The sequence below is a fragment of the Colossoma macropomum genome, unplaced genomic scaffold, assembly GCF_904425465.1.
Source record: "Colossoma macropomum unplaced genomic scaffold, Colossoma_macropomum, whole genome shotgun sequence".
Lineage (NCBI taxonomy): Eukaryota > Metazoa > Chordata > Actinopteri > Characiformes > Serrasalmidae > Colossoma > Colossoma macropomum.
This window is the reverse complement of record NW_023494803.1, coordinates 7753884-7780149: the sequence shown is the minus strand read 5'-3', so window position 1 is coordinate 7780149 and position 26266 is coordinate 7753884. Positions and strand designations below refer to the sequence as shown.

Sequence of the window (26266 nt, the reverse complement as noted above, 5' to 3'; positions counted from 1 at the left end):
AGATTTTGGTCTAAATATTTTTTGTATATCTATTCATGGTGGAGTGGTACATGCAGGGTGTTGTAAGCCAAAATCATCCCCAAAGAAAAGATATTTTTTCTGATTTACTACTATTTTCCCATTATTAACCTTACATATAAAACTCATGAGACACATGTAGGTTCTATAGTCATTCTGGATAGTAAATAAAATGGCTATATTTGTGTTGCAGATGATGTGACCCCTGGTTCCTATCACCACCACTGTAAAGAAATCCGAGTCATTTTCTCTACAATGAATCATTTCACGTCAAACATCTCCGAATAAATGTTTACATTTCATTTGATAAGTTTTGCATAAATTTTGAAAAAAAACTTTGGATTCCCCTTTAAATCATTCACCTGCGGTCACTCATTACAGGTCGTTGGCACTAAAGATGTAAGTGTTGACGTTTTAATGCACAAGCTCATCTACAGTGGACCAGTCTGCCATTGTGAGTAAGCCAGTGGTGCACAATCTATAAAGATTCAATGTGAGTTAAAGTCGTTCCTCCAGTCAAAGCTGACCGACAAGTGCATTAGAGGCAAGAAGCCATTCACATTATCGTATTTTTGTAAAGTTTCAAGCATGACACTGACTAGTTTCTGCATAAACTTCAGTACTTTCCAAAGGAAAAAAGGTTCTGAATAACATCTTGTTCTGTACAGAGGCAACTGTAACAAAACACTGAAGCAGCATTCATCCTGAGCAGGTGTAGAGCTGAGAGAAGGATGATGTTTACAGCTTAGTTTAAAACTAAATAGATCTACATCATTTCCCCCTTCCAAATGTACTCAGCCAAAACAGGACTGGTGTCTGAAGTTTGCTTCTTCAGTTTTACAGCTACGAGGCTAATGTGTGAAACAAGTAAAGGAAGCTTACTGCCCACAGGGATGAGCCACAGAATGCGCAGTGAGGAGAGCCGCCACTCAGTCAACACAGAACAGCACAACACATTTTAACACTGCTGTTATATTTTGAAGTGCATTTAAACTCCAGATACAGGACTTTATATCAGCGCCTAATATACGTTTATGACATTAGTGAGCACGCTGCTTCGCTCATCCAATGAGCTGCTCCGCCCCACCCCCCTCCCAATCAGCTGTCAGTAGCTGTAATTCCAACCAATCAGTGCACAGTAACAGTACTGTTAACCAATCAGCACTTAGTGGCAGTAATGCTAACCACTCAGCACTCAGTAACTGTAATGCCAACTAATCAGCACTCAGTAGCAGTAAGGCCAACCAACCCGCACTGATCAGCTGTAATGCCAACCACTCAGCACTCAGTAGCAGTAATGCTAACCAATCAGCACTTAGTAGCAGTAATGCCAACCAACCAGCACTTAGTAGCAGTAAGGCCAACCAACCAGCACTTAGTAGCAGTAAGGCCAACCAACCCGCACTGATCAGCTGTAATGCCAACCAATCAGCACTCAGTAGCAGTAATGCTAACCAATCAGCACTTAGTAGCTGTAAGGCCAACTAATTAACACTCAGTAGCAGTAATGCTAACCAATCAGCACTTAAAAGCAGTAATGCCAACTGATCAGCATTCAGTGTCAGTAATGCCAACCAACCAGCACTCATTAGCTGTAAAGCCAACTAATCAGCACTCACTAACAGGAACGGCAACCAATTAGCACTCAGTAGCTGTAATGCCAACTAATCAGCACTCAGTAGCAATAATGCTAACTAATCAGCACTTGGTAGCTGTAATGCCAACCAATCAGCACTCAGTAGCAGTAATGCTAACCAACCAGCACTCAGTAGCTGTAATGCCAACCAACTAGCACTCAGTACCATTCTCACTTAGTATTGATACTGTAATGTGAAGATCAGTTCTCAAAATGCAATGTCAGGATCAGAACTATCAATATTTCAGTATTTGCCCATCCTGATAGGATATCCATTCATAAACTACAGATACTCGAATATCAAAATTAGTCAGAATGTACATTCCTATTACCCCACCAATTAGCACTGTCCAAATTACATGACTAAAATTATCACACACTTGCCTCAGTACCGTGTGAACTACATTTAGACTACATTCAGTAACTATATTCAGACTTATTTGTGTAGCTTCTAACAGTGCTATCCATAATATCCACAATAAATAAATAAAATGAAATAAAATAAAGAAGCAAGCTTTAGACACCAAACATGTCCTGCCTGATGGACATTTGCGGTGAAGGGAAAACTGCAGATTTGATTTTAAGCATTAATGGCTGAAGACATAAAGGTGCTGAAGCACTGTCCATTTGAGCTATTCTGACAGTGAAACACTGGTTGTACTGATGGAACAAGAACCTCAACTTCTGATAGCAACAACAGCTGACTACCAAACAAAGTACTCAACTCCAGAGACCCAGTCAGACCATCACAGCTGAAGCTTCTATATAGAGAGCAAGAGCTCCACTGTGACTCTGCGGTACAATGGGATCACGCGTGCAGTCAGACTGATGGCGTTCTGTGCCCACACAGCTCAGTTTCTCCATTTAGGCACAAAGTCCGAGACTCCAAGATGTACGTGTGGTCACTTTTTTGGGTTAGTGGTGGCCTGTGTTCTTAATATGAAGCGTCTTCACCTTTTAGGATATATCCAGTATTGCAGCTATTCCACATTCGAGCCCACTCCATCACAGGTCATCTTATCTCTTAGAGACTGTTCAAACTAATGTCCACTCTACCATCAAATGAAGCCCTTTGTGCTGTGATGTTTTGGGAAATGGTCTGGGGGTCCTTGGGGTCACCAGAAGGTCCAGGCCTCAAGCTCCAACACTCTGAAGTCACTGGTCTCAGACAGACTGCAGTTGTTGAAGGTGTAGCAGGGGCTGCTCCTGCCCAGGTACAGCGTCTCGTCCAGCCACAGGCCAAAGTGACCACTGAGAAGAGAAACAAATCAGGAAGAAATCATGAGGCCTACAATGGAAACTAAGTCAGTAGACATTTGGCTGTAAAGAAATAGAAATCTGCCATAAAAATTCAAAATCAGTGCATATTTAGTTCATACCTTCCACCACCGATGGCAAAAGAATCCAGGTCTCCTTTGATGAAGAAAGAATTTTCACCAGTCCAACGGAAACTCTGGGAGAGAAACACCACCAGAAGAGAGAGGACAGAAATGAAAACCCCAAACATCGTTTTGAAAGAACAGCAAGGAGTAAACTTGAAGACATTTTCTTGAATTTGAAAAACGTCTTCCTATTTTTTAAGCATCTAGCAAAAATCAGGCTTCAAGTATTACTGCTTGTAGCTGAGTGATGTATGTTTATCCACTTTTATAGATAACAGTGTCTGTGTTTACATGCAAAGATTTTTGCCAATCCCATTGAATACATTCTGATTACAGATTAAGACTGAGGTGTTTATGCTCATTCTACTCAACAATCTGAAGGAAAATCTACTTTTACACGCTCACTACAAGTAATCCAATCCAAAATTACTCGCATGCGTAGAGAACCACTTAGTGTAGACGTTACCGTGACAACAAGCATCACGTAAGACCAGTCAGAGTGAGATGAGCAGCAGTGAGCAGTGCTTGTGTTTTTAATTACTTTAAAATGATGTCAGACTCAGGAAAACCTGCACATGTACTTATTAAAAAAGGCCGAGAGGAAGACGTCGTGTTCTGAGACACATAAGCTGGACGTCCGTCCCACCGCCTTTTAAAGATCAGAGCATAAACTTCGTCTCCTCTGCAGACCAGTTTCTGCTCCCGACATGTTAAACGTTATAAACTTTCACTGTGATGCGACGCACATGCAGAACATACTTAAACTTTCAGATTGGGAATGTAATCAGATACAGACATTTACACAGTTATTATTCTTCTATTTAACAGATTATTTACAGGATTACCCACCTCGTTCAATCAGATAGAAATTGTATTCTGAATGGCCTCAATCAGACTAGTCTATTCCGATTGAGGTGTATACATGGAGGTACCCTATTCCAAATGAGCTATTAGTCGGATTATTAACAGATTATTAGGCTGCATGTAAACGTGGCTAGTGTGTAACACATGCAAATATATCACTGACACAGTTTGAGGCAATTATTTTTTACTCTTTGGCTTTGTAGCAAAACTACAAGATTGAGCCAAACAGAACTTGACTGATTGACTACATTTGAGGTAAGAGGAGAACTGTGTACATTTTTGTTGAATTATTAGTGTCATGTGTCAAGGCTGTAATACTTGCCGTAAAATACCACTTGGTGTAGCTTAGTGTAGTGGCATTGGTCAGTGACTGACCGTTCAGTTCTCCTTGGTAGGACTAATTATGTTCTCTTTTTACGTCTTCATCCATGATACGTTCATAAAAGCATATTATTCATTCCAATAACAAAATTTATCATGATAATCACAAAATATAATCATATTGCCTGCCTCTAGGTGTGTTCATGCCTTTACCTTAAAGCGAGGGTGCAGCAGAAAGAGGAAAGTCTCTCCTGTACCATAAAACGTGTCGCTTGGCCGCAGCGAGTGAGAAAGGAAACTGCCAAATACCTGGGAGAGATCAACAGAAACAATCTCACATGCAGGAGGACTACCAATAAATAAATGCTAGTAGACAAGCAGATTAGAATGAATAAAAAACAAAGACTTTGCAATTTTTAATCTCCTGAATGCTAAGATACAATAACTTTTAAGCCCAGATTTATCTCAGGTGCAACGATTTAACTCATCTGAACTTCTCTGAGACAATGGAGGGAAGAGTCTCATCTAATACACTGAAAATAAAGGCCTAATGTGCTCCAAGATGGGATGTAAATATCAGACCTAATGTGAGTTTGGAATTGCATATCTGATCTGACTTATCTGTCCGAGGAGGAAAGTGTCTGACCTGCTGGTTGTCGTCTCTGATGAGCAGAAGGACGGGCGAGTCTGAAACGCTCAGTTTCCTGTACAGGGTTTTGAGGCTGGCGCCATGTTTGCTAGTGCTGTAGGCCAGCTTCCACGAGTGACCAACCGTACGCGGAGGCAACTCACTTGAGAGCTGTGGAGGGAATAAAACAGAGTTGCTTAAGAAACAATTATTTCAGTAATTGTAATCCTTTAAGTAATAATCAGAATTTGATATCTAAACAGTGAGTTATCTGTCTATAAGTCTATAATACACTTATCAAGACTTTTAAAGTGGAATTCCACCAATTTTTCTAAATTTCTTACATTAGATCTGAAATGTCCCAGAGAAACTTTCAGAGCCAGAATTGTTCACAGTGGTGGTGATAAGAACCAGAAGTCCGAAGTGTTTAACGCTGATTTATACAAAAGGGAAACTCCTATTGTTTAATTTGGGAAGCTTAGTTGTAACTTGGTGTTATAACTAACCCCGTCGTTTGGGGGCTTCAGACAGGCTAGCTCTCACTGTGAGTTGGTTACATGACATCAAGAAGGTGATTCAAGTAACAATAAATGTGATTTCTGTTATTTATACACAGTATTCAAAAACACTGTGGAAAAAAATGTTACTTTTATGGTAAAATAGTCTTCATAAAGAATACCAAAATTGTCTGACTGCTGTGAAAATTTGCAGATGACGGTGCTATGGGAATACAAGATGACCAAAAAGTTAATTAGTTAATTACATAAGGGTCTGTGTTATTTTATCCTGTGCTAGGCTGTGCCCCTACTTTGCTTGTTGTCTATGTATGTATGCATTGCTTGTATTCTAAAAAAAATGTGTGCATTGTCTCACCTCTCGGACATGCTGTGCGTTCAGTATGAGGCTTTGCTTTAGAATGTCACTCAGTCCTTCTGGTTCTTTATCTAAAGAGAGCGAGCCCCTCCCCCTGCTGTCCTCCACACACACCATCTAAACACACAGACACAAGAGTGGGTTAAAAGAAGAGGTCAGAAACAAAAAGCTAAGCTTTGGTAAAAAAGTGTCCACCAACTGTCAACTGTGTATTAACCACAAACCTTCAATGTTCCAGCAGTCACCAATAACACATCCTTGTGCGCACACAGAAGTGGGCGATATGTTAAAATGTAACATCACAATACTTCAGGATGTAATTTGCGATTTAATAAGGTAGAACAGACAAAACAGTGCTGCATTTAACAAATACTATAAAAACCTTACTGGTATTCAACATTTCACACACTGTGCTGCACTAAATCCAATTAAACAGGACTAATTTTGCTGTCTTCTTAATCAAATCAGTTGGGAAGTGGTTTTTAAGTATTGACGATATACATAATATGCTCAGAAAAGCATACTGTGACATATGTTGATGTAATTTATCACAATAATGATATGGTCATACTGCTCAGCTTTACATGGTGAGAAACTGTGTTGATCATCAGCTCTTATGTTTCCTTTGAAAGCGCACCCCTCCCAAACAAACCAGACACACCTGCATCCCTCTATATTTACACAACTCTCAAGTGACCACTTCTCCATGCCTCATTTGATACATTCAGTTCACTCAATCCGTCACTGACAACTACAGTTGTATGCAAAAGTTTGAATAGTCCAGGTCAAATGAGAAGTTTTTGTGGATTTTCTAAGTAAAAAATAAGTTAACACATCTACAGAGAACATATTGCTGCAGGTTTAAGTGCACAATCTCTATTTATTTGTTTATTTTAACATATTTAAAAAACACACAACAACTATGCCATAACTTTAGCACAGGCCAAATTTTATGTTTTATTATTTTCCCAATATGTTACAACTGTGTATTAAACTGTGCAGAAGTGTGTTCTCTGCAGAGAATTCACTTATTTTCAATCAAAACCAATCAATAAGAACACCTCATCTGTCCAGGGGTGCCCAAACTTTTGCATATGACAGTGCCCAAGTGAGAGACATTGCTATTAAGCAGCTTAGGGTTTATGATGAATCAACAAAGCTATTTTTTTTTTTTTTTTACAAATAACAGTATGGGACAGAGTGATGGATGAATTGTTTTTACACCTAAATCATTAATTCAAAGATAAGAAATTACAAATATCATAATTGCAATTTTTATTATGGCTTTCATTATTAACAACACTCTCTTAACAGGTTTTAAAATACCCCAAATGTCATCATCCCTAAACCTTAACACTCATTAAAAATTCAAAGACTTATGAATATGCATGATTATATTATTATAATTGTAAACGCCTCTGTGCCTCCTGGTTTCCAAACCCCGCCCCTTCCCTTCACTTCTCTAAGCAGAGATACACAGGGGCACAGCACAAATATTCAAACAATCATCTATTTTAAAATACAGAGATTCCCATTACATAAAATACAGAGATTTCTCAAATCATTACCTATTACATGTTAAACATGGAGTTGGACAACTAATGCCTCATATACGGCTGGGCAATATGACGATATTAATCGTTATTGTGATAAATTACATCAAAACATGCTTTTCCAAGCATATCAAGGATATTGCCAATACTTAAAACACTAAAAAACATGTTTGATTACAATGAGAGCATAAGTAGCCTTGTGGATGTAGTGCAGCATAGTATGTGAAATATTGAATACAAATCACTGGATTCATAGTTTGATAGTATTTATAAATGTGGTACTACTTTGTCTGTTCCAACTTATGCCAGACAAAATAAATATTGTGACATACTGTGTAATATATAATTCAGAATTTCTTGAATTATTGTGATATTCAAGTTTTTGCCATATCGCCCAGCTCTAACCTCATGGTGAAAAGCAAAGTGGAGCCGTGCGCATAAAAGCACAACAACTGGCAGTCTGGCACACTATGCTCAGCATTCAAACCTCAAGCCAGAAAAGGTGTATATGCTGGTCTTCTCACCCAAAAAAAACCAAAAATGCCAGAAAATAATCTAAGTCACAATATTGCAGTACTGAAAAAAAATCGCCATTACATATTTTGCATTAAACGTTCAACCCAATCATAAAGCGTCAGAAACCACATTTCTTTCTCCCTCTCTCTTTCTCTCTCTCACCTCCCATTCGTCCCCAGCGCGTCCATCCCTTGGAGACTCCTCTTCTTCCTCTTCTCCCCTCTCTCCTTCATCAACAAGCACAAAGTCATCTTCGTCTCTCTCCACCTCCTCATCCTCGCCTCCCTCCAGGATGCACAGGTCCGGCCTGTGCTGGGTCAGGTAAGCGTAGAGCTCGTCTGAACTGCACAGGTCAGCACACATGGAGGGAGAAACAGAGAGAGAACTTCAAAAAAAAAAACCACTGAAAGCACAGAGTGCACTGGAATTATGTAAATTAAAACCCACTCTGCAATACTGGATTATTCTTGCCAAGGCGGATGTTTGAAATGGAGTGAACTCCGTTATCAAGCACAGTTTAATGCTCAAACACAACTACGGAACTGAATAATTAATAGACTGATTGTTGAGACTACTTTGCCTTACAACGGCCTGCATGTATTTCTGTACCATTTGTATCTTTTAAAAATGTCTCAGGCATCAGGCAGCATATTCATATATATTTAATATAATAACTTTCTGTGATGTAGCTTTTAGATGCATTAAACTCTTCAGACGTCTGGTTCCTATCACCACCGCTGTGAACTATACTGACTTGTTAAGTTTCTCTACAGCAGAGCATTTCACACCAAACCACTCTGAATGACTTTGTTTACATCTTCAGGTTTGAGATATACAGAGATTTTGGAAAAAAAATCTACGTAATGCAGCCAGATTTTGTTTCTACCTATCCATACATCATTTTGATACAATGTAACTGGCAGGTGAAGAGAACAAAATCGGAGATAAAAGATTTTGATCTTATAGCAATGATTTTCTTATCTACAGTAGGGCTTGTTACCCATTTATTTTGTGAAGACAGTAAAAGTGGGTGTGGTTATTTAAAGATACAGATATCTGAAGTAATTGTAGTATTCATTTGATCAAGTATTCAAATAAAGCACATATAGTTTGCAATAAAAAAAAGAAATTTGTAATGTATTATGTATTATTTTTGAACATTTTTTAAGTGAGAGTGCAACATAGAAATGCAGAGAATGTTGGGACATAAGCAGTTGCTTATGTTAGGTGACACCTAAGCAGAGATATTTATGATAAAGACCTGTTCTCTAATGTACAAAGCAAGGATGCTTGACCTTTGGTTTCCGACCAGCATTTGAACCCACTGGCTCTACCAGGTCCTGGGTGTGTATCCCTGACCCACTTGCTCCACTGCTGCTCTTACCTGTCCTGCTGCAGGGTGAACCAGGCATCTCTGCAGGCTGTAGGTCTGGCTTTGCTCAGCTCCAGAGCTGCAAAGCCCTTCTTCTTTGCAGCCTGAGGCTTCTGACGCATTCTCACAAACATCAGGGAGCTGGCACAGCCTTGGCCTGGAGAATACAGAACAAAGAGAACCCTTTGTATCGGGGCAGCTTGTCTGTTTAACCTCTTTCTGCAGGCCTCCTAGTGGCCATTCCGCAGAAGAAATATGTTTCATATATTCAGTTTGCATATTTCATCTCAGTCACAGTGCTTAAAAGACCTGTGTCCTGCACTGTCTTTTATTAATTTTTCCCAATGAGGTCCATTTATAACATAATTCATTTCTACATGACCATTTTCCCACCTCTCCTTACCCCTTAGAATTAAACAGATTATTTTTTGTTACTGTGTCTAAGGCAGACATAAGACAAAAGATGGGCTGACCGGTATTATGCCTCATTAAAAAAAGCTTTCAGAGGTGAAACACTGCTTAGAACTTCAGTGTGAATGGGTGAGCATAAACTGCTATAAACTGAACAGGTGTATATGTCTGACAAAGGTTGGTTCTTGTGACAATACGGAAACAATGAATTCAAAATGGACTGTTTTTGCAGCTTAGTTTTCATATATGGATGGAGAGTAATTGGTATGTTTAGAACCTTCATCAGTGTTTACATTGATTTACAAGGGAGATTCCATTTTCCATGATAAGGGCCACAATTAAACATCAAGTTCTTCTTATTTTTGGAGTGATGAGGTTAATCGTAACAAATAACTGCAGTCTATATCACACCAATTAGCACTGTGCAACTAAAGTCTCTTTTCTTTGGCATTTTTTTGTAAATTACAGTATAACATGCGTAGCTAGAAAGCACATACGTAAGTCGATTTGATGTGGTTTGAAGCAAGTGCATGGTGATACAGGCATGTATTTAGCATCATGCTAATTGGTGGACTATACGCTTATCTTAGTTGTCAGTTACATCGTAGTTTTAGAGTGTAAATTAATTATTTCACCAAGCTATTAAAGGAAACAGGGACTCTTACAACACAAAAATCAATACCAAAGTAACTGAATGATAAGGCTAATATGCAAACGATGCAAAACACCTCAACCAAACAGATCTTATAGGCTGTTTAAAGTATATTTACCTGAAATCTGCTTCTTCAAACATGGTTGCTGCTCTGTTCTATAATCCTGCTCCAACGCTGTGTTGGCTCCTCCACAGCAGAAGGTGGCAGCGCTGCTCAGTACGGCTGCTCCCAGCGTCCCAGAGGACTCCAGAGCGAGCTGTTCCAGCTGCCGCTCCACCTCGGCCATGTCTCGGCTCTCCCACCCTCTTCCTCCCCTGTGCTCGTCTCTGCTCTCGTCCTGAGAGAAGTGTGGAGGTCCCAGGTCACTGATCTCACCAGCGCAGGAATGGCCTCTGCCTTGGACTGAGGTGTAGCACTGTGGATTTCACTTTGGATCTCTTTGATTGTGTCTTTTGAAGTTTTGCTTTTTGAGGACTTCTTACGACCCTTCCACCTAGAAGGACAGATGGGTCACTGCTGATGTTTTTGATCGAGAGAGCATTAAGGCATGTTATACAGTACTAAACTCTGTTACATGGTAGGACATGTCCGTAGTAGCAACAACCCACAGATGAGCCTACTTCTGAGGGGCAGAAAAATCTAGCCATGTTTAGGTAATGTATTTACTCAGCGGTGCCTACTTGCTGGCCAAAAATTATTTTGAAAAATGTATACAATAATAACTCATTAAACAAACTGCACTGAAAACTACTTCACATGTAATGATGATCAAAATATACTGTAATAGAGCCACTGTGCACTGACCATAGTTAATGATTAATGATTACTGATTAACGAGGGGTCAAAATTTTCAAATAGTCATGAAAGTCTAAAAATTCAAAATGGTAAATAAACTGTGATTTTTGATGAGCACACTGTTCTCCACCAGAGGGCAGTGAAGAGCCAGCAGACAGTACAAAGCACAGCTACAGCACATAGCATGGCTGAGAAGAGTTGATAAACATCAAGCTCAAGCTCATTTTACACTCTTCTCGTATAAATTTAATGGAATAAATTTTTTTGGATATCAAATTTTACTTGAAAGTCCATCCCTAAGTTAGACATTAGTGTAACAGTATGCAGCTCTATTTTGTATGGACAGACGCCCCTCAGCTAAGCCACAGTACAGACCTCTGTGTAGATTTGCTGAAGTGAACGTGGGAGATATCGGAGAAGAAGCTGACTGATGCCAGGTTGTCCACACTGCAGGAGAACAGATACTCCTCACAGCCGTTCTCCTGCACCAGAGGGAGGGACTTATGAGGGTCAAAGAAGATCTTGTTGGCCGTCACCAGGAGAATCCCAGAGACCACACCCTAGAGACAGAGAGAGAGAGAGAGAGATAAGGAGAGAGAAATCACTAGAACATTTTCAAAGTCATTGAAATAATAATAATAATAATAATACCAGGATAACAAGAACGCTGCCAGACGTTACTGCAGCTTCACTGGTAAAAAGTGCTCATTAAAAAGGAAGTAATTATATCTAATACAATCTTTAAAGCTTTGAAAGATGAAAACACAGAACTGCTGATGAGTAACTTTGTGAAAAAACTGAAAAAAGTTCTACTCCATTCATAGTAACCCATTCATGTTTCATTACTCTTCACAAGTTTACATGATTACTACAGAGCGCTGCTCGTACTCTGTACTCACTTTCCGGTCGGTGATGAAACGACAGAACAACTTGAGGTAAGGCATGTCTGTTGGCCCCTCCCCCTGTGTGCACTCAGGCGGGAGAGCCAATAGGCACAGCTGGCCATCAGGCATTGGCACCGCCTCCACGTCCTGAAGGTGAAGAGTGCAAAAATAATAATGATAAAAATAATAATAATACTATTTCTGTTTTTACATTCTATTTTAAATCCAGCTGAGAGTTTTGAGCAATTATTCACAAAGTAATGTATTTGATAATCTTTTCTCACAGGATTCAGACTAAGGTCTGCATTTGAGCCACATAATCAGACAGCAATGGCAAAGAAGCTACATTAAGATAAAAAGAATCAACTGAATAAGCTTTGATTAAGCTACAAATACATAACCAGTTGTACAGTCATATGCAAACGTTTGAACACACCTGGTAAAATAACATGTATTGCTGAGTTCTTGTATTTTATGTAAATTTTTCCCCCAACGTGTTAAACTTTTTAACTCCTTGGAACCACTGGTGGTTCCAAAACACACTTAGTCATATTCTTTACTTCATAACTTTCATATTTCATAAGCTACATTCAAAAGTTGGATGTCATATGAGAGCTGTAACAGTCTTCTTTCCAGTCAAATGGATGGAAAATGTAATTTTAAAACTTTTTCTACTGAAAGTTGACCCATTTTTCCACAAATCTGATCAATAAACTGGATCTCAGATGGGGTCTCTTCAATGATCTGCTCTGTAAAAATTATTTTTATAAAAACATACAAAGAGCATCTAAGATATTTGGCTTTCAGCAGTAAATTGTAAGCATATAGCAATATGTGTAACATAAAACACATGTTCTGTTAATTTGAGGGGAGCTTTTATAAAAAAAAAAAAATAAAATTACATTTGTTTCATGCAGTTACTGAATAATTGGCCTTATGATTTGGGCATGTAAATTCAGATGGAAAAGCCAAAACATAACCAGGAGAACAAGAGGTTAAACTTAAAAAAAATTGCATTTAAATTAGCAGCAAATACTTAAATGTGTTCTCTGCAGAGGACGGATTAACTTTTAATCAATTGGAAAAACAACAGAACTCATTTGACCAGAATGACTTTTGCATATGACTGTATACATGGCACAAAAACCTGTAAAAGCGCTGCAAAACTAGGCCTGTTGAGGTTCATTGTGAAGCTAAATTCACTGACTGGGGAGAAAACTTACACAGTTGAAGGTGGTCTTGAGCTAAATACAATGTATCTGATCAACTCAACTGAGCAATCACTGAATGTGACTCATTAACCAACAAAACCACCTTTGTTCAATGTCTTGTGGGTGTGTAATTTAAATCACTGTAAAACAAAAGACAAACTAACTCCCCAACACTCCTGAACAGATTTGGTCTTGAAACACTTGTTACAGTTTTTCCAAAAAAGCTCCCACCACCAGTCAATGCCACCTCTGATGTACTAAGCTTGAGTCAGAGTTTTCCAGACTGCACCAAAGTTCATTTGCTCTCTTGTTCTCCAGCAAAAAGCAGTCAATTAAAAGCCAGCCTTGGTCAGTGCACACATTCCCCATTGCTCCATGAATCCTGCTGAGTTAGAGAGAAAGTAATCGAGCTACTCACCAGTAGCTTGTCATATTCTGCGTCTGTTGAAGGAGAAACAGGGGTTGTGGGGGTCACAGCATCCATTCTGGGCTCCGAACTTGGACAGAGGTCAGGGGTTGTCGCCAGAGGTGGCCGTCCTTGGGTGGAGGAGGCCTTGCTTTGGGGGACACAGAGCTGCTGGAGAGGATCGAGCAGAGACATTGTGTCAGGGAACATCACAGGAGTCACACTGCTTTAAAATGCCACTAATAGCTCTCTCACTTCCCCTTTTCAGTTTCACAGCATGAAACACACCCCCTGTTGACATCACCACACAGCTGATGAGGGAGGGGCAGACAGGGGGAGGAGAGTAAGAGCAATCGGAGGAGGAAGAGATGCATAAATTATATGTAGGTAAATAACATTCCACTGAAATGAAAGGGGCAGGAAGTACTTCACTTCCTCTGTGTATTATGTAATTTAAACAGCACACATTCTGAGTTGACTGCTGTTCGAAATCATTGTTTTTCCATAACATACAACCAACTTGGCTGCAAAAATACTAACATGGTAAATCTGTGAGGCTAAACAGGTTTCAAATCATTAGTTGGAAGCTAGTTAAGAAACGATGCGTTTACAATGATGAACAGATCTGTAAATGGAAAGCTGCCTCTGAATGAAGATACAACAAAATCTTTTTTTCCTGAAGCACTTGTTGAGTAAAACATTAGATTTTGTTGTTTGTACATACAATCTAAACTATATGACACACATTTTAAGATTTGTTTTCCAGAAACTACTACAAATTATCCTGTAACTGCTATGAACTGATAGATACAGTACTGTGAAAAAGTCAGAGACCACACTTCATTTATTCAATTACCAGTCAAAATGGCCAGCAAAAGTTACAGTGACACTTTATTTTGAGTGGTCCTTTTTAGATAAACAAGCACTGAACAGGCTCTCTGTAACATATCAAAAAACATATCAGCGCTGTCCAATGAAAAACAAGTATCTCCAAAGTAGTATCTTTACAGGAGAGGGCAAAAACGTTCTTTACTTTCAGTGTAAATTAATAGAAAAAGCTTTTATTCTAAGCGATTTTGGAGCACTTCTGTTGGTCCAATCATCTTTACATTTTAACACAATGTAAAGGACAGCTGCTGAGCTCAAATGATGCAGAAAAGTAAAAATCACAAAAAAATGGAGACGCATGTTTTTCATTGGACAGCGACGATATGAGGGTTAGGATTAGGTTTTGGGTTTTGCGTAATGGAAGTAACATATTAAAAATACATCTGCTTAATGTAAATAATGCATCAGCAAAACATCTACAAGATATTTACTTAAATGTATTCAGATGCTTCACTACAGCTACTTCACTGATGTGTCGCTGATGTGTTACTGATAATCTGTTAAGAGTTTATTAAATCATCTACAAAGGAGCACAAGTTTCACATAAAGTGTTACCAAACTTATTTATTTTGTCAGTGATATGAAAAAGCAGAAAACATATCTAACAGAAAATGACAAAGAAGCCTCAACAACTAAATATGATTTTTTCATTCTTGTCTTTATTACAGCTTCCATTCTTTTCAGGGAGCTTGCTTTCAGTTTTTCAGTGAAATCTCCAATAACCTCTAAGGTTCAGTCTTAGAAGTGGGTTGTGGTTGGGTTCTGCTTCCCACAGTCTAAATAATCCCAATTACAAATTTAGACTAATCAGTCGAAAAAAGATTTCCTCATCTCTGATGTCCAGTTTCGCTGTTCTTTTCTTTTTTGTCTATTTTCCCAGATTTCTTGACTTGTACTTAATGGCTTTTTGATTGGAAACAAAAACGAAATGAAGGATGTACTTAAGTTGTGTTGTGGACCCTTTATCTACCGTTACTTTGGGTTAATCAATCAAAATGTATGGCTTTTTATTATTTTTAAGTCAATCACGAACAAACTATTTGTTGCAAACCAACAAAACATTTATTTATTTATTTATTATTTCACACCATACTCACCATATCACACCACATTCATTTTCAAGCTCATCACAATAAAACCACTTACAAATATGAATGTAACATGAAATTTATGCATGTACCTGTGTGGTTGAGAGGGCAGAGCAGGTGGTTGTGGGTAGTGTAGTATCTGTTGGTCTGTCACTGAACTGAGAGGCCACACTAAACACGGTGTCCCCCTGATGAACCTGTTTAACACGCACAGAAATGTACAGAGGTAACTAATATTTTAAAAATGAGCAATAAAGAGCTTTTTCTTAGTTTACAATTTTGCAAATGATTCACTATATCAGAGCACAATTCAGACATCAAAACGACCTTATTAAAAAAAGAGAGCGAGAACGAGAGAGTGAGAGTGAGAGCGAGAGAGAGCGAGAGAGAGCGAGAGAGAGAGAGAGAGAGAGAGAGAGAGAGAGACATGGCAGTAGTTTGTTTGATAAACATTATGCAAACTACTGCCAAATTGGACAACCAGCAAAATATCCTGTATCCAATGTATCACCTAATGATTTGCATTAAGGAAACACTGCACTGGTAGAATCTGCTAGCCAAAGATACATGCAGACCAAATGCAAATAACTTCTACCATCCTGTAGGCTGTTGATGCTGCACACATTGCTGATTGCTAAGCTTGGAAGGGAAAACTCACCGATTTTAAGTTCTGCACAATTCTCCCAAAAAGATAAAAACAAAGTAATTCAATGTGGTGTGATGTAAAATGCTTCTTTCTAGAGACTCTTACTGAGGCAGAATTGCTCACAGTGGTGGTAAAGAGTTAAAAAAAATCTCTAAAAGCTCCCTCACAGAAAGCTTTTACGTGAAATAGATTTAATGTAATATGCTGCTTGATGCCTCAGACATTGGCGAAAGGCACACACAGGGTACTGAGGCAAAATAGTCCCCAAAGAAAACTTGAAGGGTTTCTTTTTTTTATGATATACATGATTAGAAGTCAGCTTTACAGTAAATATCAATGTTACATTATGATCAAAACCACCTTTATTAGAGAAATAATTTTCCATTTTCTGTCAACTGTTCTTCATTTAAAAACCAAGTTCTATACAAAATTGTTACAAATGGACATACATAATTTTAGAATTAAACTCTTCATTAATATTTTCTTAATTATGGCTATTTTACCATCATCAACATTACATATAAAATTCAGAAGACTTGTGTAAGTTCACTGGTGGTTTTGGACAGTAATAAAATAGCTATATTTATGCTGTAGACATTGTGAGCCCTGGTTCCCATCACCACCACTGTAAAGAAATCTGAATTGAAATCATTTTACATTAAACCCATCTGAATGACTTTGTTTATACCTCAATGATTGAATTATGCATACATTTAGAAATATCAGTGGAATTCCCCTTTAAACACAAATTTGGTGGTCCTTATAGGGGCCACTGCAATTGATTATTTGACATCAACCCAATGCCAATGCCAAAACAAATCACGATTGATTTGAATCTATAGTAGTAGACCTGACGCTGACCATCCATCTGAGTTATGTCCATAACCAGCAGACAAAACAGCCTACATTAGGTTCCTGAAATGGGTCACAGACAACTGTCCGCTGGCATTTTCCCACAGCACTCCAAAAACGTGCGCATGTGTGTATCCATGAGTTTGGAATCGCTGTTATATTTTGATATTTTGGCATCACCTTTGTCACTGAACGGGTCTGGGGTACAGCAAATATCCAGAATTAATCTCATTTCAATTTTCAAAAACAAAAAAAGTAAATAGATAATTACAGTATATACTTCATATACTTTATCTCCACTTTTGTCATTTTTCATTTTTTGACATAATTTGAAAGTAACTGCTGCCCTTTAGATTGCATGTAAATTTCATGATGAATGGATTAAAAGAAATTACCCAAATGGCTTGGGAAAAAAGTCTGGTTCCAGTGACTTACATTAAAAGTGAAGTATGTTTCTTCCTTCTCCTGTAAAGTTGCCATTTTGGAGATACAAGGTTTTCTTCTGACAACAGTGATATACATCATATAATTATACTGAACAATTTCTTGTTTACTGGATTCTTACATTTTTAATTTTTCAATTTTTTGAATAAAAAAAAAAACTTTAGGCAAATAGTTTGTAATATATAATACCATACCACATAATACACAAATAATAATCTATTAATTGACCTCAACTAACAGCACCAAATGTACAGTATACAATGCCAGAGACACGATTCTCATCACTGCAGAACATTTTCCCTTCCATGAAACAAACAATAAAAGTAACCAGCTTGTAACTGGATAACTTCAGCTCATGACTGCACTCATTTTCCAACCACAGACTAAAAGGACTTTTAATGGAAAACCCATCCAGGCACAATAACATGGTGTGAAACTTGGCTTAATCATGTGTCTGGTAAACCAGAATCTGAAGAGCTCTTATTTTAGCCAAAGACATAAAGGTGTTACAATTGATTAGTGGCTAAAGGTTCTATCGCTGTAAATCACCACAGAAATACACAAATGAACAGAATACAATATGCTAAATAGCTGAAAGTCAGAAAAAAGCTACACTAAAACAAACGTATCAAGCCGACATGCAGCCTGTACTGTTTCACTATGATGTCTTTCAGTAACTGTACCACAGTGAACAGCATTTACACAAGCACTCAGATGTATTCTCATCATTAACGTTGAATTCGGTACTTACCAGAGCCTTTTTAGACCATTCTCTCCCATTGGAAAGCTTCAGCAGAAATTTCTGGAAGTCCATAAATCCAAACGACTAATAATCAATAATGAATATGCGGCTTAAAAGTGCTGCATTGACAGCTCATAGCGTTTTGGTGACCTTTGCTCAACAGCCTTCTGTGAGTTTCAATATGATGTAACATAATGGCCATAATATCAGTAGAGGTTTCTGTTTTTTATCTGTAAAGTATGAGGGTGTAACTGACAGTAAAGATGTATGCGTCACTCAAGACTGACTTTTTACAGAACCGTCCCTGAACCATCCCAGAACCATCCAGAAAAACTGTCAGCCATTCTAAAGTGAAAACGAAATGTTACAACTGCATTGTTTAATATGCATTTCTCTCCTGAATTTTTGTTCTGTCATATTACGAATTCCCATAAATAACAACTCATGATAACTTTCGCACAGGCCACAAAACACGTTTCACATCTTTCCAATATGTTAAATAAAGCAAATAAAGAGTAAGTTAGTTTACAGGCACATCAACTATACAATCACTTGGGTTTTATACACATATACATATATAAAACGGCAAGAAAGCTCAAACCAACTACACCGATCAGGCATAATTATGACCACCTCCTTGTTTCTATGCTCATTGTCCATTTTATCAGCTCCACTTACTATATAGGTGCACTTTGTAGTTCTTGTAGTTCCCTCACAGAGCAGGTACTATTTGGGTGGTGGATCATTCTCAGACCAGTGCAACACACACTAACACACCACCACCACGTCAGTGTTACTGCAGTGCTGAGAATGATCCACCACCCAAATAGTACCTGCTCTGTGAGGGAACTACAAGAACTACAAAGTGCACCTATATAGTAAGTGGAGCTGATAAAATGGACAATGAGCGTAGAAACAAAGAGGTGGTCATAATGTTATGCCTGATCGGTGTACGTGCCTGATCAAATGAAGAATTGCAAGTTCATCATCTTCTACAGTAGGGGTGCCCAATACTGTTCCTGAAGATCTACCACCCCATACATTTCAGATCCAACACACCTGGATCAACACTATTGGTATGTATTTTACCTTTATTACCTGGCACTAATCAGGTGTAATACATTAGGGTTGGAGCTAAACTCTGCAGGGTTGTAGATCTCCAGCACCAGGACTAGGTACCCCTGCTCTAGATGATGTACACCACGTAGCCAAAAGTATGTAGATACACCTCCTAATTGTTGAATTTAAGTGTTTCAGCCACACCCATTGCTAACAGGTAGATAGCATACAGTCTTGCAATCAGTAAAATGGGTCGTACTGAAGAGCTCAGTGACTTTAAACATGGCACTGTCACAGGATGCCACCTCTGCCACAAGTTAGTTTGTGAAGTTTCTGTCCTGCTGGATCTGCCCCAGACAACTGTAAGTGCTATTATTGTGAAAAGGGAGTGTCTAGAAGCAACAACAGAACAACCACCAAGCGGCAGACCACGCAAACTCACAGAGCAGGGCTCCGGAGTCCTTGGACTGTCTTTCTCTCTAACCTAGTGGTAGCTAGCAAAGATTCTTTCTCTGGATAGACAAAGCACTTTTTGTAAGTCGCTCTGGATAAGAGCGTCTGCTAAATGATGTAAATGTAAATGTAAATGTAAATGACTCACTATAGAGCTCCAAACTGCTTTTGGAAGCAACATCAGCAAAAGAACTGTGCGTCAACAAATCAACAAAACCTCTAATCAGACCAGGGGCGCCTACATTTTGCATATGAATGTACACTCAGACATGCAAATCATACATACGCACCTAGACTATAAATACATCAGGCAGCACATTCTTTTCTCGAAAAAGAGCGATATAGAAAGGAACAGAGAGTGAGAGAGACAGAGAGAGACAGAGAGAAAGAGAGAGAGAGAGAGCGAGAGAGAGACCTTTACTCACCTCTTGCTCATTTCTCCTGCTTGATTCATCCGACGATTCCAGCGTTTTGTTTGCATCAGATGGGAAAGCAGCCTCTGTAAAATCGACAAACAAAACATTAATCTAACAGCACCTCCTACACTTCATCATCACTGATTATTTCTGTTCTAGTCTTTTTCTGCCATTTGTTTCATTTGCTTCACTCATTCTTACATATTAATAAAAATCAAGATGAGTTCAGTTTAAATAAAGCTTTGTGTTCCCTCTCAAAATCCAAAACGTTTGAGCTGTTTATGCTGGTACTATGGGATTTTACCGAGAGTGACAAAAACATATGCAACCCAGCATCTCTCTCTCTCATACGCACACAAAACAGTTACTGTGTGAGGCAGATTCGGTGTGACGTTCACAAGACTCAGTAGCATCAAATCAGTCTTTATTCCGCTCTTATTAAAATGCATCAAATTCAGGTAATAAACACTAGTAAATACTATAAAGAAGCAATATGACTGTATATGGTGTATAAATACCAAAATAAGTTACGATTAGTAGTGGGCAATATATCGGTTCTGACCTTTGTCAGAAATAAGCACACTTAATGCAGCATACATACAACGTCAAACAACATTTAGCACTGCTTTTGCTGAGCCACAGAAGCTGCTGCGTGCTAACACATATGCACCATAGGTTTATCTAGAGATGGGTACTCATGATATGTTATAGTTATTGTAATAAATTTGGTCATGTGCTGGTCAACAGCACACATTTCTGAGCATATTATCAGTACTTAAAGAAAACTGAACAACCACATGCTTCATTACGGAGAGCATAATTAATCCTGCTTAACTGGATTTAGTGCAGCAATAATATTTATAAGCTTGGATTAATATTCCTTTGTTTTCCATTTTATTTTGTATAACCTTTTACAAAAAAAAGCCAAACATGTTTTAGTGAGCCCCTTTTATTTTAAATACAGGGCATCAAACATGTGCAGAACATACTTAACCTTTCTGATTGGGAAAGTAATCAGATACAGGCGTTTACAAGGCTATTATTCTTCTGTTTAACAGATTATTTACAGGATTACAGAACTCGTTCAGAATACCTTGTTAAGTATTCCGAATGGCCTCAATCAGGCTAGTCTATCCCAACTGACGCATATACACGGACGTATTCTATTCCTATTGAGCTATCAGTCAAATTATTACTGGATTATCAGGCTGCATGTAAATGTGGCCAATGTGAAACAGTGCATAAACTGTTTTTCATTGCAAAGGGTCAATTGCATTTAAAGTTTTTGATCTGTTTTTAAACATGTCACCGCCTGCACATTTTATTTGCGTCAAAAAACCAAAATATGTATTGTGTATCATAAAACTGATAAAAAAAAACAAAAAAAAACAAGATTGTTAGGATCAGAACTAAAATAAACACAAACTATGTTCTAAAATGAAAGTGAGAAGAAAGTAATGTGCGAGACAAGTAGACTGACTCTGCAGGGCTCAGCTTTCGTAAAAGAGGGCGGCAGAGCACAGTAAAGTGAGTTTAAAGGCCCTCTTTCCCTCCATCTCGGACACACAGACACTCATTCTCTTTAACAGCATTACCTATGCAGACTCGCTGGCTTTCAGAATTGATTACACACCGCATTTCCAAGCCAAAGTCATGAGACTAACAGCTTACTTAGCTCATACTTTTTAACTGCAAAGCTCCATTGTGTTCCATACACAAAAATATGTACCATTACTTTCCCCAACCAAAACTGCTTTAAGAAAAATACTGAAAGCTCCATGTTAAAAATTCTATCTATTGTTGACAAATCATCAACAAGAATGAGGTAAACCTGTAACTGTGGCTGGTAGCTGAAGGTTGAAGGTTGAACTTGAATGACCGTGTTGACTCTCTCACCTTTGAGGTAATACTGCCTCAGTTTTGGGTTGCGGATGTGATGCCGTCCGGTGCTGCCCTCTGCTTTAGTCAGAACGTTCCGGGCTCCATTAGCGCGGGAGGTGGCGTCCCACGGCCCCGTGAAGAAACCTGGAGGTTGGGTGACGCCTGCAGGCAGCTTGGTGCCCAGTCTGCGGGTCAGCACAAGAGAGCGGTCAATATAACACAGCCACAGTTCAGCCTCATCGGCTCCAATTCACTGTTAAAGGCCAATGACCAGACATATGCGAAAGTCTGAGCACTCCCGGTTAAATGACGTTTTGTTGATTTTCTAAGTGATGTTCATTAACACCTCCTCAACAGGGACCACACTTAAATATGGCATTTTTGCTGAGTTTAACATACTGGGGGGAAAAAAAAAGAAAAACATAACATGAAATGTTTGTACAGGCCATATTTTATGTTATATTTTTTACCCCCGTATGTCGCAATCAGCAAATAAACAATAATTGTACATTAAAACACGCAGAGGTGTGTTCGTGGTAGAGAATCAGTTAACATATTTTCACATAGAAAATCAACAAAACATAATTTGATCAAGGGTACACAAACTTTTGCATACGATTGTATATGAATGGTCTCAGATTAGTTTGTTCAATCTGCTCATTTTTGTCATGTTCTGTGTCCCCCCACTTTGCTTTACTGGGAAAAATCCCTGATGACTCAGTATGAAAAATTCTTAGTTAGACGGTCAGCTGATGTTTGGATGAGGCTGCTACGATGAGCCATCAGGTTACATGGGGAACTTAGACACTGACTCAACCACTAAGCTTCTAAACTATGGAACTGAATTCCACTTATTATTAGGCAGTCAATGCAAATCAAACAAGAAAGCTGCTGGTGTTCTCAGGAAAAGGGACCAGATCTCAACGTCACTGAATGTGTTTGGATCGTGAGATGCATAAAATGCTACCAATTTCTAAGACAGAACTTTGGAGGTGTGAAAAAAATTAAAGTAATAAAATGTATTTACACACACTGACCAGCCACTTCCTTAAAATGACCTCCTTGTTTCTACACTCATTGTCCATCTGTGTGCATTGTACTATACAGGAGCATTTGTAGTTCTAAAACTCCAGCAGCACTGCTGTGTCTGATCCACTCGTACCAGCGCAATACACCACCACACCAGTGTCCAGTGTCACTGCAGTGCTGAGAACGATCCACCACCCAAATAATACCTGCTCTGTGGTGGTCCTGTGGGGGTCCTGACCATTGTAGAACAGGGCGAAAGAGGGACAACAAAGTATGCAGAGAAACAGATGGACTACAGTCTGTAACTGTAGAACTACAAAGTGCATCTATATGGTCAGTGGAGCTGATAAAATGGACAATGAGCATATTTATCTATCATATGCTTTTATTAACTTCCCAGATTTGATGAAGGTATGATGACTGTCATTAACAGGCTCTCTATATTTGAACTAAATCTCTTTTTAATGAAACACTGGTCAGCGGTCAGTGTTACAGAAGTGCTGACGACAAGTGAGACTCACTTAAAATAACACAGCATGATGTAACGTCTTGCGATGACAATAGTGTATCATTATGTTCCCCAACAGGGTACTTCTGTCGTCTACTCCCTCTAATACATTCACTGCAAGACAGTAAAGAAAACACTGAGAAGAGCTGCTGGTCAAAACTATTTATTATGCAGCTGACTCCTGTAGCTTGTAAGCTACCAGTGCAGCAAGGCCAAGCACAAGCGCTGATCTTATACACACAGCCGGACCTCTTTCAAGCCAAAGTCAAGCATTGTCTTCAGCTCACTTATCTGATTATCAGCAGGGGAAAACAGGTTTCACTGTACTTATGTGTAAACATGAACCAACATGTATAAGACTGCTGAAGGACTGGCCTGTTCTTGACGTTGCCAAAGTAGCTGGCCCTCGTCTTGTCTCTGTGCTGCCTGTAGTCCATCGTTCCTTGTGTTGGGGTCTAGAAGCAGGCCAGTCCCTGGAGGCCTTCAATGGACGGGATAAATGACGTAGCGTTTCTCACCCGTTCGCACAGCTGGACGCATCTTCCTCCTCTTTTCCTTCGTCATCCTTGTTTGGCAGAAACACCTGCAGCGAAATGGTGGAGAGGTTGAGTGTTTCGTCTACGCATATCAGAAACACATAAATGCTTCCAGAGCTCATTTACTGAAACGCAGACGCTCTGAAGCACAAAACAGAAAGACGTAGTTATTGTGCATTTGCATATCAGTTAAGTCGCATTTCAGCCCAGCGGACAGTAACTAGCAATATTTACTCAATTCAATGTACTTAAAGTGACATAAAACTAGAAATAAAAGTGTTAATTTTGGTGTTGTTGCAGTGTTCTATGGCACCACATTGTACCCCTCAACCTCAGTCTCATCGGTTTCACAGAATTCACTATTTTATTTCAATTTCACAACATTTGGGAATCCCTGGTGTCAAATAATCTTGACTGCTAGCCTAGCCATTGAGCTACAGGCTAATAAACACAACCAAACTAGCGTTAGTGTAACCACAGATGTTATAAAGGAGGAGACTGGTCACTGGTTGAAATACAAATGGCAAAATAACACTGAATATGGTGTCTGTTTAGGAAGAAAGTTCCTCCCTTTAAGGAAAAGAGCCCATCAGTTTGCTGATTACGCAGAGAGTGGAGAAAGCTCCCCCTCATTGCTGTGATAGCGGAGTAGCCAAAACAACCCAAAAAACATGTTTTTTTTTGTGCATTTCTGAGCCAAACACTACAAACTATTCATGAGCTTTTTTTGCCAGATTTTACCAGTGATTTCAAATATCTTTTTGAAATGATAATCTGACCCTCAGTTTTGAATTTTTAGGCCTCTCTGTTCAAAGTAATAGGAGCCTGGTCTTGTATGGCTGGAAATAACTGCCTGGTGGTGCTGCAAAGATGGCAGCCAAGTCAACACACTTTCCTATCAGGGCCTTGGTGTAACTCACCTCAGTTATATAACAACATAGTAAAGAAGCGATTCTATCTTTATTCAGCAGACTACTGATGCCGGGGACAAAGTTTTTACCCTTTCTGCTAAAAAAGAAGCTAAACTGAGGTGCGTTATTCAAATAGCTACAGTAGCTACCTCGCTAACTTTAGCTTTCAGGTTGTCCACCTCATTTAACGAGTCATTTCATCTGAGTAGACCATTCTCTTCATTGCAATGATGATTTGAAGACATCTGCATTAGCCAGCTAGTGAAAAAAAAATAAAATTTTATAAAAAGTCCCTCCCACCTTCAAGATACATCATCACAAGAGGCTCTTTTTCTCTTTAAACAGGAAAATCTCACTCTATAGAGCACTGTGGCACCGCTGCAGGAGGCGAGTAATCATATTTACAACAGATATAGTGAGGCTAACTGTTTTCATTTTGGCTGAATTGTCCCTTTAAATACAATCTAAAATGTTTCAACACTTTTACCCATGCTAAAGTATATTTGTGAGGAAAGTGATCTGCATTTCTTTTAATCTATTGGACTGCTACTCTTGATCAATTTCAAGCTTTAGCATTTTATCTTAGACCGAAAAGAGAAGAATACACCCTAACAAACTTCAGCTCCCATGCAGTTTTACAGGGAGTTTTTAAAGCTACTTTTTTACGGTTTTTGGTAGCTACTTTTTTGTTATTTCACCTAAGTAGAGTAGCTGGTATCCCAAAATTGTAGCATCCTGTTGTTATAAAATCAAAAATAAGTGGGTTCCCCAGCAGTGCCTGAAATTCCGATGGGCCATGTTGAACGAATTGTCCCGTTCCACCTTAAACAGGGCAGCAGTTACAGTGAGACTCCAGACGCCGGAATGTCACTGCTGAACCATTTAAGGTGGAACGAGAAAATTCGAACAAGAAGCCGGTGAATAAGCAGCCGACTTCATTCTCGTATAGCTCTACCGCTTCTGTCGCAGTTCTCTCAAGTCATTATTGCATAACACAACATTACAGACCTCAAATGAGCCTTTTCTGACGGAAATTAATGTAGAACAGCAAAGACGAGACCAGATACGGATTTCATGAAGTACAAAAACAATGCAGCTAGCTAGCTAAAGCTATCTCAGCTAGCTAGCTAACTCGCCCCCTGTTTTCTCGAGTAGCGTAATTCCAGTAAATCCAAAATAAGAGAGGCTGGCCGCTGTTATGTAACTCCTACAGAGCAGCAACGCATTTTAGCTACCGCAGAACATGATGGCATTTAGCAGCAGTGCAAAAAGCAGTGCAAAGACACAGAC

The 26266-nt window shown here is 38.9% G+C and overlaps 1 protein-coding gene across 1 annotated transcript; it reads right to left on the bottom strand.

Moving 5' to 3' along the window:
• Positions 1–189: 189 nt before the first annotated feature.
• On the bottom strand, positions 190–26215 carry si:ch211-15d5.11 (oxidation resistance protein 1). The gene is given in 17 exon segments (XM_036592849.1): positions 190–2905; positions 3034–3107; positions 4435–4530; positions 4868–5020; positions 5723–5839; positions 7954–8134; positions 9176–9320; positions 10345–10524; positions 10527–10720; positions 11398–11582; positions 11922–12053; positions 13536–13694; positions 15592–15696; positions 20121–20194; positions 22008–22177; positions 23905–24112; positions 25985–26215. Coding segments are annotated over 16 exon segments (2163 nt in total). The 5' UTR covers positions 23967–24112; positions 25985–26215; the 3' UTR covers positions 190–2769.
• Positions 26216–26266: the final 51 nt, after the last annotated feature.